The sequence below is a fragment of the Spea bombifrons genome, chromosome 2, assembly GCF_027358695.1.
Source record: "Spea bombifrons isolate aSpeBom1 chromosome 2, aSpeBom1.2.pri, whole genome shotgun sequence".
In the NCBI taxonomy this organism is placed as follows: domain Eukaryota; kingdom Metazoa; phylum Chordata; class Amphibia; order Anura; family Pelobatidae; genus Spea; species Spea bombifrons.
The window spans coordinates 28,338,443-28,360,231 of NC_071088.1; the positions used below are offsets into that span (position 1 = coordinate 28,338,443).

A 21,789-nucleotide genomic window follows, 5' to 3' on the forward strand; every position below is an offset into this window, starting at 1 on the left:
TGTACTCTTTTATTAATAATTTTACAAGAATTAAAAGGCGTGAGTATAAGGATGATGAGTTTAAGGCAGTGGCATTCAGTTATTTTTGATACAATGGATAATATTGTTTACATGTTTTATTGCGTATGCCGAATAAAGACATTAAAGAATATTTATTTCCCTTCCAGCCAAAGAATATTGTAAAGTTCTCTTCCCGTATGAAGCGCTTAATGAAGATGAATTGACAATCCGAGAAGGTGATATTGTCGCTGTTATAAACAAGGTATACTATAGATTAATGTCAAAAGCTCATGTTTCTATACATATTATTGATGATCTTTTGTGTAAAATTACTAAGCATTATTAGTTCAGTTATGGGTTCACAGTTTTGTGTGACACACAGGGGCAGATCAAAAACAATTGTGGCCCTGGAGCAACCCTTAGTTGTTCAGTAGGATATTTCTTTGCTACTAAAAAAGCCCCATTCAAGTGCATCTCCATCATGTTTAATGGAACCCCAGATAAAGTAAGGGGCAGTACATACCTCCTAAGTGCCCCATTTTCTGTGGGACAGTGCTGATTTTGGGGCACTGCCCCAACAAGCAGCCTCACTGTCTCACTTTTGCAGGCAAAGGGGACCATGGTACAGTTAGGGAGATCCCCTGATCATCCCTGACGTCACACTGAGCTCTGAATTCGCTTGAGGACTGTGCTGTTGATCTATCACTCCATCTCACATACAGCCATAACCCCTGGCAAAGGTGTCTTGGGGTGTTTTCCCCTCAATTGCATAATTCGCCCAAATGCATTTGCCTTAAACATTCTCCCCTGCTGTGCAGGACATGTGTTTGGCTGAACACATCTCAGGCACGCACTACACTTACCACCAGTCAGCTCCAGCACTAGCTTGGGGATTTCTGTATACAGATGAATGGAGCTCAGATGAGACCCCAAAAGGATAATTTCTTAGAACAGAAGTTCCTTGGCTTACACTGCCACAAACCTTTCAAATATTACAGCTACATACAGTAGATGACATATTCATTATATGGACAGAAGGAGAAGAAACACTCAAATAATTTCACACTTTTTACACATTCCATCCATCAATTAAACTAAATCCTGAGTTTTCTACTGAATGTGTACACTTCTGGAACACAACAATAAAAATCACCAGTGGGAAGCACCACTCATCTGTACACAGAAGAGCTACAGCTTTCACCCATCCCACTCTAAGCACGGTATTATTCATAGCCTATCCATCAGATACCACCACAGATGCTCTGACACTAAGGAATACGCTATCAGAGTCATTCAAACTAAAGGGCTACAAAACCAGAATAATTACAAAGGCAACCAAATCTACACTGAGAACACCTATTACAATACAATGTGAAGGATTCCACTACATGTATCCCATTAGGATTAGTGTATCCTTCACTAGAGGGAATCCACAAAATTACAACCACTACTAACAGAGGATACAGTGTTAAAAGAATTATTCCCACAACCACCTATGATGGCTTTCAGACAGCCACCCAACCTAAAACATAGAAAACTGCGTGAACAAAAAATTATTACAAAATATTTACAAAACAGAAAAACATTTTGAAGTAAAGATGATTAACTATTTCAAAATTAAGGACAAACATAGACATATGATTCCTGCCACATTACCAGAACTTCATACAGCATGGCATTTCCGTAATTAATTCTCCTCGTCTAACAGGGCTCAGTTTGTTTATTTGTCCAAAGATATATGTATGATGTTTTTTGTTTTAACAATTCCATCATCACAATCGCCCCCCTCTACCCCTACAATGAATTGGCTAAAATAATTTCTGACCATCTTAAAGTAGCTGTGAATTGTACCCTACTAGTCTCTAGCGTTCTACTTATACTGAAGGTGGTTAGTATTGCTTTTGACTTGATGAAGGGAGGTTGATACTCTTGAAAGTTCTTCTTAAAATGTAATGTCCATTCAATCAAAAGGTATTATTTTAACTATCAGTACACATTTTATTTTATTTTTTTAATTTACACTACTGGACTAACACTGCTATCCCGGGCTATGTATATGTAATAGCAGTGTCCAATGCTTAAACATTACAGCTTTATTTTTTCATATATTGTATGTTAAATAAACTGGTAGTGACTCTTGACTGCTCATATTTTTGCTCTGATTAAAAGCTGTATTGCCAGTAAATAAACAATAAAACAACCAAGTTAAAAAATATGTATACTCCCCTAATGTAATTGCAGCAACCCGTAGAAGTACTGCTCGTGTTCCTATGATGAATTGTCAGTAAATAACCAAAGTAAAGAATGGCATGCCAGCGAAAACAAAGTACTGTCGGAGGACAGGCATTCCGCATACAGCCGGATCAGAATAAGAATGTGTGCTTGTTCCACGCTATGATGAGTGTGGGCATTTCTGAGCCATATCTGAGACAATTATTACTTTATCAGCAGCCTTTGTATACAAAATAAGTACCACTGTTAGTAGCTTGTCATCACAATATTGCCCTTTCCTTCTCGTCAACGATTCTACAGTGTTAAAGGAACAGTCTAGCCCCCAAATGCTGTTCTTATTTTAATGTATGATGAAGCCTGTGTTGCATCCACTGCAATGGATTTTACTGCATGCAAATTGGCGCATGCATTCTTCAGTTATTGTAGTTAGGAAATAAGACTTGTCTTATATAAACTTTAAATTTTCTCAGCTTCCTGTACATGCTCAGTAGCACTCCTGTTCACGCCATCACATGCATGCATGTATGTATGTATGTACGTTCGGACTGCATGTGTGTGATTGGTTGCTGCCACTCCTATTAATTTCAATTGGAGCTCAGTTCCAGCATCTTTTTCTGGAGTTTATTTTCTAGAGTTCACTTTATTGGGTCAGTACAGCTGTTTCCTTTTTTCTCATCAATAAAATTGAAAAGAGCAGCATCTTTAAGCATAATCACTGGTGTGATTTTAATGAAGTCGCTAGGCCCAAATTCCCATTAAGTTGACAGAAATTTTCCCTTGTGACAAGTTATAAAGACATGTGCACTAATCTGCTTAACCTGTTGAATTTCTTTGCCGCTAACCATGGCCAACCTAGTTACACAAAATAATTCAAACACTAAATTCACTAAAGGGAGAGTTCACAGGAGAATTGTTTTTCAGCTCCTTTTGAAAGCCCTACCAGCGAGCTTCTGCTTGGCTGGCCCGTATGATGTATAGTTAAACCAGTGAGGTTTCTCCAAAGTCTCCTTAGACATTAACTAATAGATTACACCATTCCAGCTCTGCCTTTTCTCCTCAAGAAACTTGCCAGTGTTGGCCCTTCATAATGAATAGTGAAGTCAGGGTTTTGAAAGCACAACTCTTCTGCAAACTCTCCTGACATCTCTCCATTTAGTGAATAACCCCTTTGATTTTATACAATTGAACTTTGGGGTTTGCAAGAACGAGCAGCATCACAAACAACGTTACTGCCCGTGTATAATGCATCTCCTCCCTGTGCTTCACAGTCTACCCTTGTTGGCCGCCAGTCCATTTCTCTATACAGGTACCATACTAACCTGCTGTGTTTTGGGCACCATTATTTTATCAGTATTGAATATGTGTTCAATGCAGGCTTTTTTAATGCTGATCTCGAACTGGAACCTCTTCCATGTTAAATCAGAAGGATACGTTGCCCCTGGTGATCATATTTATACACGTTATCATATTTATAACTGAACAGCTATTAGCACAGTCATTCTAATAACTAACAAAAAAATGGTACAGATGACCTCGGACACTAGAATCAAAGAACAGAGGCAGACAAGGGATGGCTTTTCCAAAGCATTCAAGACTAATTGCATATAATTATCCTTCAAGACTTCAGACCTTGTGCCCTGCATGAGACACAATGGCATATAATCACAAGAAAATAATAATGTGACAAGGAATCACATGCATTTAGAATTGACACATAACAACACAACTTGTCAGCATCACAAGTTTATAATCAACAGATTAAGTGATATTCTGCTAGAGTCTTACAAAAGACAAAATAAAAGCACATACATGAAAAAGAATAGCTCATGCTAAATACAATCACATCAAATAATCCATAATTTCAAGCAATTCAAGTGACTGCTGCTTTTATTCATGATAGATCTGCCTATTCATCTAGAAAGTTATAGAGCACAAAAGTAAATAAAGCATAATAAACCATATTCCCAACATTTCAGGTATCAAGTAGAGAAGGGATTGTGCAGGCTCAGGGTGGAAGGCACAGGCCTTCATTGGTTTTACAGATCTCTAGAAGATTTTCCCAACCGGTCTATTATCCCCACTGCCCACAGAAAATGTGTCCACCAGGACAGTGCTTTGGGGCTGTCAAGCAAAAAAACAAGACTTGTGGTACATATGTAATAACTAGTGGCTGATATTAAAAAGAAAGAACTTTAAAACAATATCGGCCAACAAAAATATGCCATCACACAACATAATGGCAGCAAACGAATGATGAGTAAATAAGAGGTGTGGTGAAACAAAAGGCATAACGTTATCACATGCAGACATCTAATAATGATGCTTTCTGTAGGATTGTGTCGATGTGGGTTGGTGGGAAGGAGAAATCAATGGAAGAAGAGGGGTGTTTCCAGATAACTTTGTCAAGCTGCTTCCTCCAGATTCTGAAAAAGAGCTCCACGTGAGTATCACTTATTGTTTTCTTACTGGTTTATAAGATGAAAAGAACATTGTTGTATAACCCACAATATTGTATAGCAATAAAGCACTAATAACAGCTTTCTATAGCTTTTGATGTTGACTTCCTCGAACATTCTTTTAAAAGGGAACCAACGTTGCCTGTGAGCTTCCTGCTTCACCTTGACATCATCCCTTTTTATATTCCTCTTAATAAAAAGAAGAGTGAACTAAAGTGTGTGATTTAAGGTTAGAGGGTAGGAGGCTGACTCTATTATATCAAATACATTAAAGGAATTTGAGAAAGTGTAAAGAGTGAATCGAAAGTGAAGATTAAATGGGTCAGTTGGTTTAGAAACCAAACTGGCAAAATAAATGGCATTGCTATTCCAAATGTCTTGCTCAGATACATCAATAGCTATCAATATACCTGAGGACCTCCCAAGGTAGGCTACCTGAAGCTACCCCTCTACTGGGGCAATGGCTTTGCATGGGTGCCTTCAGTGGATGGGGTATGGGAGAAAAGAGAGCAGGTTAGTGGCATAAAGTACGAAGCTTAGTATGTGCTAAGTGTGATTCTTATGTAGTTTGTTCAAATGACTTTATTCTTATTATCATCCACACAGTGTAATTATTATATATGCAGCTTAATTATTTTATAGGTAATAGCCTTTGAGTCAGGAGCAGTTGTGTTTTTCTGGGTCGGTTTTTATATACGTGCTTGGAAGAAGAATTCTTTTGTGTTTTTGGAATGAATTGAATTGTGAAAACGCTACAATTCTCCCTCTGCCTCTCTGTATCCGCTGTTTATTTGAAATCACATCTGTAACATGCGCGAAAGTAAAATAGTCACTGAATAGTTTAATTTAGTAGAACGTAGCTTGTTTTCAACAGCCGACCAGGTTTGCAGAATTGCATTACTTATTTTGAATGAAAGTCTCATTCTTGTACATACTTGTAGAAGGAATGTCCAGACTTCAGATATAATGCTGCATGAATGAAGCAGAGGTTCTCACACTAAATTAGGTGCTGGAGGCAATAGATTTAGAAAACTCTGTATTCACAGAACAGGCAACAAATAACCCGCTGTCATGTAACACTAGTGATTGTAGCTGGTGGGGAATGTGATATTAGATAAAGCTATCGAGCATGTAATATGCTGGCAACACATCTAATGGAACAAAGAGTGCAATCTCCGCCTAAGGTAAAATTGATTTTTGCGTTCCATGTACAGTAGTCAAAGGTTTGTCATGTAAATTTAATGAGTGCTTGCCAGAGGTAAGAAATCAGTTACTAAATCAAGATATCTATAATGCTGATAGGTATACTAAAAAATTCTTCATAAATTGGGTATAGGTTCAAGGTCATCAATAGGTTGCAGATCTTGGTAATGTCTGTATTGTCCTTCCTGCACTTGGTTAAGGACATTGCTGGGAAAAAACTGCTTGCTGTATAGTTGGTCTTGTGGCTTTGGCAGCTAGTGCTTTTTTATATCGTGGAAATAGAGTACTATACCCCCATCCCACCCTGTCAAGTTTACAAATTAACAAATGTTCGTTTTAATGGAGATTGCTATTCTGGCATGAAGCCTTAATTATAATGCAATCATAGCATTTAACAATTCCACATCCACTAAAGCAAATAAAATTGCATTAGCCAAGTTTTACTCTTATAAGTAGGCTCTGAACAGCCTAAATGTTATTAATGTCAGATTTACAAAGTCTGATTGACATTTTACAATGTTACTGTTGTCAAAGTTAAGTAAGGATTAACACTCCAGCCATCATATTGTCGCGGCTCTTGCTGTGTCTTACCACCAGGAAATCGGAGGTACTGCCATGTCTTACCTGCCATTGTGAGTCTCCTCCTTTGAACGCTCATGTGCACGGAACAATCTAATGTGTGTAACTGTCCCAACTCATCCCTGTTTGCCATCTGACCCTATCTGATGCTTGACCTCTGTGCTTCTACTGCTTCTTGAGGCTCTGCTATCCTCCAGACCACCCATGTTAGTGGTGCTTGTAAGGAGAGTGTATTTCTACTCCGGTGGGACTCATAAAGCGTCCCACGTCCCTGGAGTGGTGCAGTCTCTAACCAGATGGTGCATCTGGTTAGAGACTGCACCACTTTAGTGCTAGGAGGTGGAAAAGAAGAATATGAAGAAGAAGTTCAAGAGATTGTTGATTCCCAAATCTGACATGGCCGCCGTGAATATCTAGTACACTGAAGGTGATATGTACCAGAGGAATAATGAGGCTTTTCACAGACGACAGATGTCTGGAGGTCGCGCTTTGGAGGGGGACTGTCATGGCTGTGGCTGTGTCTTACCTCTAGGGATCCAGAGATACTCCCAGGACCTGCCAGGCTGCATCATGGCTCTCCTCCTTTGAGCATGCATATAAGATGTGTACACAAAGCACCTGTAAGCCTGATGGGTGCACGGAACAGGGCACTTGCACCCATACAAGTTAATTGGGCAAAGAGGAAGCACACAGAGACGCGCACAATGTCATCGGTGTGATAGCGCTAATTGTTGATGTTTTAAAAGTGAACTCTTCAACACTTGGTTGTTCCAGTGTTCCAGTTTAAGTACCTAACCATCCATTGTATTTATTTACCCACCTCCAACCTTTTTTTCCGTTTTACTTGCCTGCCTTTGGTTTATGAAGTCCAAACTCTTTTGCTGTCTACAGAACTTGCTGCTGGCCCGACACTTGCCTGTTTGCCGTTTATGACCAAAAATTCATCTGCTTGCCTTGACTTCTGGACCACCTAACCATTCTCCTTTCTCATCCCTGGTACCATGCATCTAAATCCAGACCTCCGTATCTAGAGTCATCCTATATTTTTGGGATCGTCTTATAATCACACAAATTCGGTACTTACTAATAGTCAGCTTTAAGTATTCCCGCTGATTTTATAGGGAGTGTTTTCTTGACACTGATTGGCTGCTTCAAGCAACCAAATAGTGGTGAGACTCAATGGACCCTAGAGAAGGTTGGAGCAGTAGCTGTGGGGCTGCAGCTTCTCCTTAAGATAAGTACTTTAATATTTTATTAGGGTTCGGCATAATCCCCCCCCCCTTATGCATTCGCCTCTTTTCCCATACCCCAGCTACTTTCCATGCAGGAGATGTGTTCAGCCGGCTGCATCAGGTTTAATGCAGGGAGATAGCATCAATAATGTAATTTTTGTGATTGCAGGGTTGGGAATTGTTAGGCCATGTATTTATCTTGCAGATTGCATTTTAAATCAATTTCAAGTGTCAGAAGGGGTGTTAGCATGAACCAAGCAATGTATTGCAAATTATATATGAAAAAATAAATACATAAACTCATCTTGTCTTTTGGATCATTTGACTGTAATCTTTAGAGGAAATTATATGCAATCTAAGTAAGCACCTGCGATGATTTCCCATCAGAAAAATCACTAAGTAACAAATTAGACTGCATTAGACATATCGGCATTCATATATACTTAAGGATTATCTGGGATAATGTTCTGTTATTATTTAAGCTATACATTTGATTTGTGCTCCAATGTTCTGTTTTTAAAGCCACCTATGTGTTTAAACATTTTAGTCTATAATAATTAAATTGTTTTTTTTTTTTTTAAATAATATTGCCTTTGCCTATAAGTATTAGTTGGTGAGCAGAGAGCTTCTATAATATATATTTGGTTTTGTCTCACACATTCATGTTCCCAGACTCTCTGTTCTGCTGTCCTTTGGAAAATGAACTTTATACAAGAAAACTGCTAATTTTAATAATAACGATAATAATGACAATTTCCAACTTGGGTTCCAAAGTTACATCTCTAAAATGTGTGTCAGCAGGAGTGCAGTTAAATGAACACTACCACCATCATATACGCTGTGTGCTAGTATGTAACTTACTGGGAGGGGGGGGGAGACCTCTCAGCTTTACTTAGCCCCCAAACCAGTAGGTGCCAGTCCTCCTTTGTTTAACACAGTACACTAACACAGGCACGCTGACACCACATGCTAACACTCACTCATGCTTACACTAACAAACTTTCCCATCATCAGTGCTTCAGACAAGCTGCGATCCTACTACTATTGGTACGCATGACGCGTGTTAATTGACCCTGATGGATTCCTCAGTTACCGGACACCTTGGTGCTGTGCACCCACCTTAGTGTGCCCCTTCTGCCAAACACATCTTCATGCACATGATATAGTTACCGCCAGTCAGCTTCAGTTCTGGCTTAGTCTGGAGCTGTCAGGGAATCGGCTGTATCCAGATGGCAAACTGAGTATATTGTGAACAAATTTCAGACAAAGCATTTAATGTAATCACCTATGGATTGAGATATATGTGCAGCTATATATAGGGGCGGACCGTTGATGTAGGTCTGTATGTTTCATTCAAAATAAACTGGCACAGAGCTATGATCTCCATGTGAATGAAAGCTCTCTAATATACGCATCTACACAGCATGTATCATCGTCATCGTATAACCTGGTGAATAACATCTCACGTTACAGTGTAATACTGTTGATATTACAGCTCCAGCAATATGTTGCAATATTGGTAGTTGAAGAACAAATGCAACAAATGCAAAGATGCAACAAATAGAACCAAAGCCTTACAATATAGGCAAACAAGGCAGCCGCTCTTCTGACCTAGAAAGGGGCACCGCCATGAGATTCTTTTCTATGTTAGCAACCAAAGGCACGTAGGAGCAGAGAAACATAATTCTTCTACGGCACTAGAAGACCTAAGACTGGCTTTGTATACAGTGAATGTGTAATTTACTGATATCTAACCAGAATTTAAATATTTGTCTTATTCTACAGAGGCCTAAGAAACCACCACCTCCATCAGCTCCTATCGTCAAGTCAGGAACAAGTAAGTGAAAACATGAAATATAGTAAAAGAACTGCAAATGTACCGTATTATGAAGGCTTCATTTCAGAATATGTACAAAGCCACAAGCATGTTTTAATTCCCATTTTTGCCCCGGCCAAGTTGCTACAACATTCATGGACCCCAGGATATTACAGATAATTCTTCTATAATGTTTAAAATCTCTCAATTTAAACAGAAACATATTAATTTAATTCAATTTACAGAAATTACAACATGTTTGTGACATTGCGTTTCTTTTAGTTATCTTGGCCAGATTTGACTTTTTATACTATTTCATAATATTAGAAAGTGTGATATTCATAGGAAAGAACTGTACATAGAGGTTACCTTCGTACACCTTGCCATTGCTTATGTGAATTTCAAATAAGCAGTGTATTTAGCTGAAAGACATAATCTCATTTCCATCAAGGTGTCCTGGCTAAGCTGCTTCCATTACTGTAGTGTTTCTCGTATCCCTGGTGCCGAGAGTATGATTCGTTTCTATAATCCTCGTGCTGCATCCAGAATTCTTTTTTCCAGAGATGACTGCTAAATTTGTGATGTGAATTGCCAGATGACTTTGCTTTCATTTTTTTTCCTACATCAGGCACAACAGACAGGAAGCAGGACATCCGGAAAATACCTCCAGAAAGACCAGAAACCCTTCCACACAGGGTTGAGGAAAAGGGTGAGGATATCCGACAACCGATGCTTGGTTTGTTTGTATGTAGGTTCTGGAGCACCACTTAAATGTGATGGCTTAATGACTGAATAATCCATTCGGTTAATGCGTATTATTATATTTATATTTTGAGGGAGGTGGCTTTTACAGATATTTGTAATTGCTTGTCTTACAAGCTACGCATTGACATCAAATATCACATTCTTATTGTTATAGACGTATTTGGTTATTGCTGCTCATTAGCACCAAAACAAAATATTTTTCGTACATGTGCTATGGGATTGTTACTAGTGCAAATTGAGTATTAAATCATTATTAGGTAGAACAGACCTGATGTATGATATCATGGCTAGGCTAAAAATTACAAGTGTACAATATAATACACTATAAGTGTGATGTAATTAAAATTGAAGCAGTTAACTTATGGATATGATCAGTTCAGATGATCAAATTCCATGTAAGAACCTCAAACGTTCATTGTGAATAAGCAGATAATGAAAGGCCTTCATTTAGGATTGGAGGAAGGGAAGACTTTAAAGTTAAGGTGGTGAAGTTATATGGCGCACCACCAAGTTAAATAGGAGTGCTGGCAGAAACACTGGGTACCATTATTATAATGTAATAGGTTTTTCACAAAATAATAGTAATCATATGTTCTGTGCATTAGGAACAGTTGTCCATGATGGTTCGCCTGCATATGTTGTTAACCTAAACAAATTATTTGTTTCTGTTTATAGAAAGGGCCGACACACAAAGAGATCACAAAGCTGTAGAGTCAATAAAGCACTCTGTACCTGCCATACCTCCAAAGAAACCCCGTCCACCCAAGACCAACTCTTTGAATAGACCTGGCACCCTCCCACCAAAAAGACCAGAAAGGCCTGCGGGACCTGTAACACATGCAAGGTATGGATTGCTGTCGTGTTAGGACTGGAGGCCTAGCTGAAATTTCTCTGAAAACCATCTCCACTAAAATATACACACGGATACACAATGCATTAAAATACAAAACAAACTTTGAACAATAATTTAGCCAATATTTAATCTATTATTCTAGACTCTATTTTGCCCACCAGGGAGGGACGGGGATAGTCAGCATGGGGCAAGGCTAGTCCTAAGTGAAATAAACAACGTGCAGGCAATATTGTGCGCCTCATATGGAACTAATAAGTTATGAAATAGTACCAGTGTCATCCAAATAAAAATTCAAGCTTTATTGTCACATCCCTTGCCCGGAGAAAGAAGAAAGTGACCTAGAGACCCAAAGAAACAGAGCTTTACCCAGAGCCTCCCGGACAAAACCAGAGAGTCCCAGGCATGCCCATCACCCTCAATTATATTCCCCAACGGTGTATACTTTGTTTTAGTTCAAGAGTGTGGAGAGTAGATTTCTGGACCTGTAGTCTGTTTACATGTCTGGGGTGACCTTGATTGCAGTGCAGACTCGTATTACATGTTGCTAAAGGGATCGTTTTCTCTTTAAAAAATAATTTGAACTTATACACCGAAAAGGTTAAAAATGGCCATTTTTGCCATGTTCTAAACCATGTCATGTCTGCCAGATGAGAAATCTAAGTGCAGAAAATTCAAGATTGTAAATGCAACTAATCCTGGTGAGGCACATGTCTGTGTTTGGGAGAATGGGAGGCTGAGGGGGTGCATGGAGTGTCCCACAAGATCTTCCAATAAATAAAAAAACACTTGATGTCTAAGCATTAAGCCAGTATCACAACCTCATGCTGACGAGTCCCATTAATGACGAAACAGCTGTCCATGAGTGGTGATCTGGCTACTGCACCTCTTCCCGAGTTTTGTCTAAAGGCTGTCCTGTACAGCGGGCAACTTTCAAGAGATCCATGTAAGTGGATATAGAGGCAAAATGTGATAACTGTTGACCTTATTTGCATGTGCCTACCCAGAATCCCTTGTGGTTGTGGCAGCACCATGAGATTTCTGAGGGAACAACAAGCCTTCTGGCTTGTCTGGTGTCTGTATATGAGTGTTTAATAATGCTTCTACATACCCCTAAGCAATCAAAGGTCATTCTTGCCAGGGTAATACAATAACTTGTTTCACTAATATGTGATTATAGACGTTACTTTTACTCGGCGGTGCTTAATGGACTCAATGGGTTTATGAAAGAGACAGCCTTCTATATGATTTCTTAATCCGATTTAAGTTACTTTTATTTCTTTTGTCTCACAGGAGCGACAGTCCAAAGGCAGAGGTGGGAGTTAGTACTGTATCCAGCACCCCTGACAGAGACTCTTCAGATAAAAGCAATGATATTGGTAAGTCCCAAATGTGCTGCCCTTAGTTTATAAATAACCATAGTGCCTGCTCAGTCATACATATTGACAGATTTACGCGGCTGCCTTTAACACCAGCTAAGCTGATTGCTGTGGATAGAATGAGAAGGGACACTTGTGTTAAACATCTTTAGTATTGAATAATAAAGTGACAGAGAATAAAAGGGAATTCTCAGTACCTTTCTAACATAACATCAGACACACTAGAGTATGAAATATCTACTGAATTTAGGGTTTCTGTTGGCTTATTATGCAGAGTAATGAATTAGGCAGGGACTTGCTGATTTACATAGCCATTGTATGAATAATTTGTAGTTGATCACTTGTTGCCAGTTTTTTCAATCACTTGTCCTGGCATTAGAGATCATGTTAAGTTGACTTCCTTGTTAATAAAACATAAATGTTGACTGGTTCCCAATGGCCCTGCAGCTTTTCCTCAGGACTTCTATTAGGCATACCTCTTCACCAGGGTCCCCATGTTTAAGAATGGCAGCCCGTCTGTCCCCATTGTTACAGATATCGGGCTTGAAAATGATGCATTTGCATTGAAGATGGGGGGGGGGTTTGTGCCTGGCATAGCCGACTGTACCCCCCTCATGGTGGTCTTGACAATCATAAAATAAACAGAAGCATTTGTGGCGTTACCATAACACTTATAATTACTTACAATGACCAAATATCAGTATAAAGAATTATCTTTACAATTGAACACAGTATCCAACCCGTAACACCTAAAACTGTTAAATGCTGATATTGTGTGATTGTTGTGATTTCGATTTCCCGAATTCATGAATCTGTTTACAGTAAACTAATTGGACCTTAGTCATCAAAAGTAATTTATTTCACTGACTTCTTTTAACTGCAGCAGTGACGTATAAAGATGTATTTTTATCATTATTGACTGACTTTAATGTCAGATGAAGTGACAATATATTGACAATATATTAGTAACCTAAGTCTGGCTCTCAGGGTCAAAATTTATATCGTTTAATTTGCTGGCATCAGTGATTTCAAATACATTTTCCAAATGTTTGGTAAATGGGCAATATGAATAAATACAGCCAGGAAAGAGAATATTCACCAGCTTAGATCATTAGTAGTCTGTGAATGGCTGGGGGTGATGGGAGCTGCAGTCAGGCACCAGCTGACATGGTGCACACAATAGGGACGCGAACCCTGAGATGTGTCAGGCATTCTGCTGCCGACACCAGTTCTCTGGTGTAAACAAGTCAAGTCGGCTCTGACATTTGCCCCGTCTCCAATGTCACCTGCTCAAGTCACTCATCCGAGCCACAGCTTGTCTTAAACTCTGAGCTACGAGCAGCCAGAGACCAAAGCTCTCTCCCTCGGCTGCCAGGTAAGATTTTATTGCGTGGCACGGACGGAGTCTTAGATCTCAGTGTAAAGATTCCTCCTGACTATTTGTGTTAACTCCCGAGCGTATTACTAAACTGCCTGATGTCCGTGTATGCAACAAGACCTCTGTGTGTGTGTGTGTATGTGTGTGTATGTCCCGATAACCTATTCCCCAGTCCCGAAACTTTTGAGTGCCTCGGCTGTTGTTAGACAGCAGTTCCTATTATGCTCTAGCTGAGTGTGATAGGAATTGCCATCCAGTACTACTTAATGTGCCCTTTTTCCCAAAAATGATCTATGCAGGCCTTTCACTCTCCACCTGCTATGACTTCTCCAGATCCGTAATGAATCTAGTTACTTTATCTGTCGTTCTGATTGCTCTGCTTGCTTCTTTTTGTGTTGATTCTTTTTAATGTGTGAAATCAGTTCCCAGTATGTGACCGTAAATATAACTAATATTGAAAATAGATCTTTTGTTGTGTAGTGTTAAAATAATAATTGAATTGTTTCATAGTTCCATTCATGCAACTTCCTTGTGCTAAATTAGAGACGAACAGTTTTAGGTATGAGTTGTTATAGGAGCAATTCGCATTATCATACCACTAGTTTCCATGGTGATTGCATCATATTTATAACTTTGTCCCAAAATGTTTGTGTTTTTTTTTAATATGTGCTAACAGATATACGTATGCGCCTTAAAGTTTACGTTATAATAAAAGAGAAGGTACACTAAGTGCCAGGATATAATTAGTACCATTGTCATTCAGACATGATGATCTGGCTACAATAGGTATGAATACATTAGAAAGGACGTCCCTGCCCAGTAGAGCTTAAACTCTTAAGTAGTACTAGAGAGTCGGTGGACATACAGATCAGGGAGGAGGAGGTTCATTATAAATGTGACCAAAATGTTATTTTTTAATAGCTTCATAAATGTATCTATTAAATCAGGGCCGGCCTTTGGGGTGTGCGGCCGCACAGGGCGCCATGGCAACAGGGGCGCCTGCCCGGGACTTAAATTAAAACACTTAGCCAAAAGGCTAAAAGGACAGGAGAGAGGGGCAACAGGGAAGGAGAGAGGGTCATGAGGGACTGTCCAAACTAAGCAGGGCTGCCCTTTTTAATGCACAACAACGACAGACTGCACCGAACATAGAAACCCAGAACCTGAGGGCAGAACGGCCCCGTTTGGCCCCATTTATGTGTCAGTGTGTGATGACGCTATTTGCTGGAGGGTTAGGGCATGGATGGTGATGGAGGGTTTGCCGACGTGTTCTCGCTGAACAGACCGTGTGCTTCAAAGGCTTCCAGAAACAATTTCATTTCTTAAAAGAGAGTGGGGCCTTTGAAAACACACCCACTCATAAAACAACCTGTTACACTGTGCCATAAAGCAATCATTCCTGATGTTCCCTCAACAGCTTCATTGTGATGTCATCATGAACTTAAGAACAAAACACAATTAGACAGGAGAATTAATTTATTTATTAAATGCTATTATTTTGTTGAATGATTCAGTGTGTGTGGCTTGATTGTGGGCAGTGCTTTAAAAAACACACTCTCTCGTAAACAAACCGTCCTCAAAAACTGGGCGTGGTTTCTTCAAGCCCCGCCCACAATGCCATAAACCAATCATTTCCGGTGTTCTGTCAGCAGCCTCATTGTGATGTCATCGGTAGCACAGGAGGGGGAGACTTGTAAACAGGTCATTGCTCAACAGAGCAGGCGACCGCGAAGATGTGCAAAGCCGAGCGCGATGTGTATCTGAGCCAACTACTGTGTTTGGGGTACATTGGAGCTTTTATACTCCTCTGTATCATATTATTAACACGCAAAAAGAGAGACAACTCTCACAGACAACGACATGGACCCAGACTCCATCTGCACCTCGTGCATTCTCTGGTCAACAACTCCATGTTCCAGATGGAGATGGAACACAGACGGTCCGTGTCCAGTCTTATGGACAGACTCTCGAGTCTGGAGGAACATCTAACGTCAGAAGGTGACTACAGGAGGCGGAGGCATGAAAACCAGTCACCGAGACGCCGGAGAGAACATTGCGAGACCACCTCGAGAAGCTCTCAGGTGTCACGAGAGGACATATCTCAGAATTATTTCAATCTGGCTGCAGACCATGCCCATGGTCTGTCTCAGGAGAACAAAGAGCTCCAGCCAGTTATCAACAGCCTCCGTAGGCAGAACAAAGAGCTGACAGAGCGTCTGGAAGGCATGAGTAAGGCAATCCCCTTGCTTGAAGAACATGTGGCCATCAAAGACCTTGAAATTCAAAACCTGCAAGACAGATGTCATGACATGGAGATGTCCTCACGTGAATCTATTGAAGCGGCTGAAGAACTCGATGATAGACTGTTCAAAGCATTAGAAGCCAATGAGCAGACAGCTGAGGCCAACGATCAGCTACAACAACAGCTGTCTGCCCTCCGACAGGACAAGCGGAAACTGGTCACAGTCGTTGAGGAGTTTGAAGATGCTATGGGAGCAATGAAAGCTTTAGTGCCGAGAGATGTACAGCTGAGCGATCCACGTAGCATTATACCTCTCATGATGATGGAAGAACTGATCATCAAAGCTCAAGTCTTCAGTACCATCGTCAACAAGACTCACTATAACTGCTGAATCACCAATTTGGGTTGTGGCCCTCACCACCAAGAGGCTACACTCTAGGGAACTATCACCCAGCCCAGAGGACACTCTTTTGGCCACCAAAGAACATGAGAAGTTTCCATCTCTACAGTGATTTCTAACGGAGAATATTCTATTGATCTCCAATCACAAATATCCAACCGTTAATCAATTTGGCAATAAAACTCAATTTAACATCTAGTATAGATCATACCATTTATTATTCGACAATGGGGGGGGATTCACATCTAAAAAGGGACGGGCAACAATAAAATGATGCAAATCCTGAGATCCAGGAAGTTAGTATGGCGGCACCCATGGTATACACACAATACAGGTTTCTTATACAGGAACAGGAATATGATGGCGCTATAAACATCATTACATAGGTTTATTTATTGATTTCTATCCATACCTGGGTAATACCCGGTGTAGAGTAGTTGGGGTTCCCCCTCTTGTGGGAGCAATGGCGTTGTGGGGGGAGGGGCTATCTGCACATAGGGGTAAATGGGAGGGAAGTAGGAAGGGAAATGGGGACCCTGCACTGGAGTATAAATCCTAAAATACTGTCCAGTCACCCCGAGGCTCTGAAAATAGGGTAAAAAATCTGAGAATCTGCCATTCACCCTAACACCTAGAGAATGGGGCAAAACCCAGATAATCTAACTATTTACCCAGACACTGTGATGATTGTGTAATAACCCTGAAAATCTGCCCATTTACCCCAAGATCGCAAAAAATGGGGTAAAAACCCTGAGACTGGGGTAAACACACTAAGGACCGGCCCATACACTCTGACACCCTGAGACACCCTGGGGTAAAAAACTTGATAATCTACCCATTCACACTAACACCTTGCCTATTTACCCAGAGACTCCAAGACTCTGAAAATCCAAGACACTGAAAATCTGACCATTAACCCTGAGACTCTAAAATTGGAGTAAAAACCCTGATTATCTCCCCATTTTCCCCCGAGATTCTGACACTGGGGTACAATCACTGAGAATCTGCCCATTAACTCTGAAACTGGGGTAAAAACACTAAGAATATGCCCATTAACCCCAAGATTCTGGGACTGGGATAAGAACCCCTAAAAAATCTGCCCATTTACCCTGAGACTCTGAGACTGGGGTAAACACCTGAGAATCTGCCCCCCCCAAGATTCTGAGATTTGGGTAAAATCCTGAAAATCTTCCCTTTAACCCTCCGAGACTGGGGTAAAACCTCAGAGAATCTGCCCATTCACACAGAGACTCCGCGGCTTCATGGGGCCGATCACAGATTATTATTACCCTTATGCCGGGAATATTAAGATTTTTTTGCCCCATACAGGTGCTTTTTATTACCGGACTTCACCCCCTGGTTATCTGCTGCTATCATTAACCCTTTCGGAGCACGTAGTTAGTACCGTGGTGGGACGCCCTGCCATTCAGGCGCTGGAAGAAGCGAAACTCTCTGGGTATGGGGGTAAGATGCTCTGCCGGGGCCCTGATACTTGCCCTCATGGGGTCGTTGCAATGCTCTGTAACAGCTAAGAACTCGCTAAATGAATTGTTACTGCGGAGTGTCCCCATTTAACTTGGCCAGTCCCTCTTCTGAACCACGCTACCCCCCCCCCAGGTGCCCCTGTTTTGTAGGAGCTAAACATAGGGCACAGAGTCACATGAAAAGTCTGGGTGAAACCAATTCCCCACCTCTTACTACACCCCAAAAAAGAAAAATGCCCCTTTCTGGGAATTGGGAATGTTGGCAAGTATTCGGACATTATATTAAATCAAAGAAAATTGCCTCTTTTCTTGCTTGTGAAGCCCAAATCGGTTTCCATGGTAATACAGTAAACTAAAACACGCACTATAGTTGCCATGGTGATAAGCATAGCGGGCGACTTCCTGGCTTTGGAAGGGGTGGAGTTAGCTGTGTGAGGAAAGGTGCTATGTGTGCATGTGGGAGGGGCTACATATCTATGAGAGTGGGGCTACCGGTGTCAGGGGAGGGCTAGCTATTTGGTAACATGGGAATTAGGAGTGGGGTGGGTGGGATTAATCTCCCTTTTTTTTTTACTTTATTTAACATGGAGGATGTTAAATAAAGTTAAAACAAACAAAAAAAACAATGTTTTAATGTAAGTCCCGGGCAGGGGCACCGAGCTTGTAAAGTTTTCAGCAACTGCTCGGCGCCACTCACATTGTGTGCTTTCTGTTAAAGCATATCTAAATAAAAAAAAAATTCGAACACTAATTTGCTATTATTACATTAATGCTGTATAAATTGATATGCTACGATCGCCACTATTTGTCAGCAGCCACCTTGGCTACCTTGTGGTAAATTAAAAAGGTTTGTCTGGATAAGATGCATTTGCTGGATTTCATTACAAAATGCACTTTTTGAATTAATGGAAGGAAAAACTTCTCAATGATAACACAATTAATGTTCTTCCTCCGGAACCTTTGCCAGGTTGGCCCTAAAAAGATCCAGGTTTTCAACCCAGTGCTACACTGCTGTATATCAGCCCTGAAACAAATGCAACACACATTCTAATCATTTTGGGTTACGAGCTGCTCAAGGAGTGAATGCTCATAAGCATGATATCAGTGTATAAGTACACGTTATAAGATATAATGTGTAATAACCTGTGATTATGAGCAGCAGACATTTCCATATGCACCTGCACACCAGCTCCTGTATGACAGCGCTATAAATACCATGTAGCTGCAGCTCATTTATACAGTCAGGCCCCTCTCAAAATACACTTCATTGACACTTTATAGACACTCTCTTCATGCTGCCTCCTTAACGGCCTATCCACTGGAAACCAGAGCCCCCCTTCAAAGACTTGGCATGCAGAATTTAGCAGTGGTTGTGTGACTACATTATACTTACCCAACGAGTGAGTCGCTTGACATGAACGCTTCCACTGCACCTAGACCACTGTTAAGCTTGTTCATTCTCTAAGACGCATATGCATTATCTACATGATCACATATTCCCCATGCTCTTAGGGTTTCACCTAGAGACTCAGGAGAAACTTAATGTGGCCCCACTCACCACCCTCTTCCCCCCCAAAACCAGGATGTTTTCAGTGTGACCCCCCCCACCGACACCAGTGGGACCATCTACCCGTGTAGTGATAAGGGAGGGCTCCAGGTTGCCGGAGCCTAGATGTTCCTAGTATACTTGTGACTTGGTCTTTGTCCAATGAGAAGCAGACTTTTTCTATGGCTATGGTTTGGTCACAGAGAGGTCAGAGGCATAACAACCCCACTTTCCCTCTGTCTCAGTTGGCAATAATGCACAGGAGAGCAAACAGCAATGCATTAGATCATAACACCCAACATTTCAAGTGGCCAAAAAAGGGACACTTTTTTTTTCTTTCAGTGAGTGTGGTTAGAGACATCACCTGGTGATGGGGCTTTACAGAGACCTTTTATGTGGTTTATTGATAGCTAATGATGTAATTAAAGAACACATTTAGAAGAAAGATAATGCATTTTTATACTTCTTAGTTTTTACATTACAATGCATAATAATGAGCATTAGGGTACAAATATCTAATAGCCTGCCTGTCACCATCTAATATGAAACGCTTACATTTAAAAAACAAAAGTTTTGAGCTTTTCTTTTTCAGTGTTTCTAAGTTGTCCATCATGAGTTGCAAGTAAGGGGTTCCAGTGTGTGATTGTGGCAACACCAGTTTACATACAAACATTTGGCAACAGATAACAACTGTTTGTCCCATCTAGACTTAATTTATTCGGTAAAGACTGAGACTTTAGTCGGCTCTTGGTCTTAAATTGCAGAATCACTTGGATAAGTATGACCCAGTATCACTTGCAGGGTGAGAGTGAAATTAGTGGTTTTACTCAAGGCTGCATATAGTACGTGACTACGTTTTGAGATAGTTGTCCACGATCAGAGGCAGTGATATGAATCTGGGGCAGCACATTCTGGGGAATCTCTAAGACCAGCTATATTCATATGTGTGTATATATATATATATATATATATATATATATATATATATATATATATTTTTTTTTTTTTTTTTTTTTTTCAAATGTCTCCTGACATTGCATTAAGTGTGAAGTGTTTCCTGAACTTGGGGTAATTTCATAGACCACCTTGTGAAATTGTGTCAAGATTACAATACCTTCTAGTCCCTAGAAAAGGGGAACATCAGAGGCATGCTCCTATGGCTCAAATGTCTACTGCGTAGCTTCCCTGAGTATATTGTTTGTCCTTATTACTGTGATTTCTCTTTCCACTCCGGGGCTTTTGGTGTTAGCGTGATGCAGAGTGCGATTGGCACCTGTCTCTTTCTTGATAAGTTATGTTTCTTGGATGCAGCATGTGAGACCTACTATTTAATCTACTACTGCGGATAAATTCAGTGATCCTGGAAAAGACATGAAAACATAAATCTCTTTGTTGGAGATAATGCTATAAAAACTGAACTGGCCTTTATTTTATTATTACGATTTATTGTGGCTTGAGTAGTTTCTTTCCTCACACGTTTATTGTCATCCCTTCGCCACTTTTTTTTTTTTTAAGGTGAGATTCGGATAAATTTGCGTTGAAATGCGTAAACATCTACCTGCCTACTCATTCTGTTTGATATTGCGGTTGTTGAAAATTTACAGCCTGTTTCATTTTCTCCTTTGGGTATAATCTACTGTAACAGCTGTCATATCTCTAGAATTAATTTCACTGATGAGAAATAACTGTATTTTTGTACATGGGGGAAAAAATATATGTCAATGCATTTAACTGTTTGACTGCATGACATGTAAGCACCTACATACGTCCCAGTGCCCCTGGTGTTTGTGGGCCAGTCTGAATTTGCAGGCACTGTCCCGGGTTGTGGCATGTGCCATTATATATAATGTGGATGGTGCATGGCCAGAATAAGGATTGAAATCGTCCCCGGCACTTTAAAGGTGCTGTTCCACCAAGTGGGTCTTTTAAAATATTCCCACATAAGTGCTGCTCCTTGTAGAAAGACGTAAAAGATACCCATTTGGGAGAAAGGAACCCTTTTTGGTTTCCTTCTTAATGATGCTTAAAAGTTTATTGAAATACTACTGTTGCCTAGGAACAGAGTCCTGTCATTCTTCCAAAGCTTTCCACCATGTATTACATCACAGCAGTCTGGCCTCCTAAGGCCACGCCCACCTTCCATGTCATGCTCATGCATGTGAGACAGCAAAGCTTTACAGATCCTTACGCACAGTGATCGTCAGAGATGGGGAGAGTTAGTGTGATT

The 21,789-nt window shown here is 40.5% G+C and overlaps 1 protein-coding gene across 2 annotated transcripts in view; it reads left to right on the forward strand.

Annotated features, from left to right (window-relative positions):
- SH3KBP1 (SH3 domain containing kinase binding protein 1) overlaps positions 1 to 21,789 on the forward strand; it is a 115,910-nt gene that overhangs the window by 80,408 nt on the left and 13,713 nt on the right. For both annotated transcript variants that reach the window (XM_053457308.1, XM_053457309.1), the window contains 6 exons: positions 168 to 262; positions 4,565 to 4,672; positions 9,488 to 9,539; positions 10,147 to 10,227; positions 10,959 to 11,127; positions 12,427 to 12,512. In XM_053457308.1, coding sequence (XP_053313283.1) covers positions 168 to 262; positions 4,565 to 4,672; positions 9,488 to 9,539; positions 10,147 to 10,227; positions 10,959 to 11,127; positions 12,427 to 12,512 — 591 coding nt within the window. The remainder of the gene's footprint in view (positions 1 to 167; positions 263 to 4,564; positions 4,673 to 9,487; positions 9,540 to 10,146; positions 10,228 to 10,958; positions 11,128 to 12,426; positions 12,513 to 21,789) is intronic.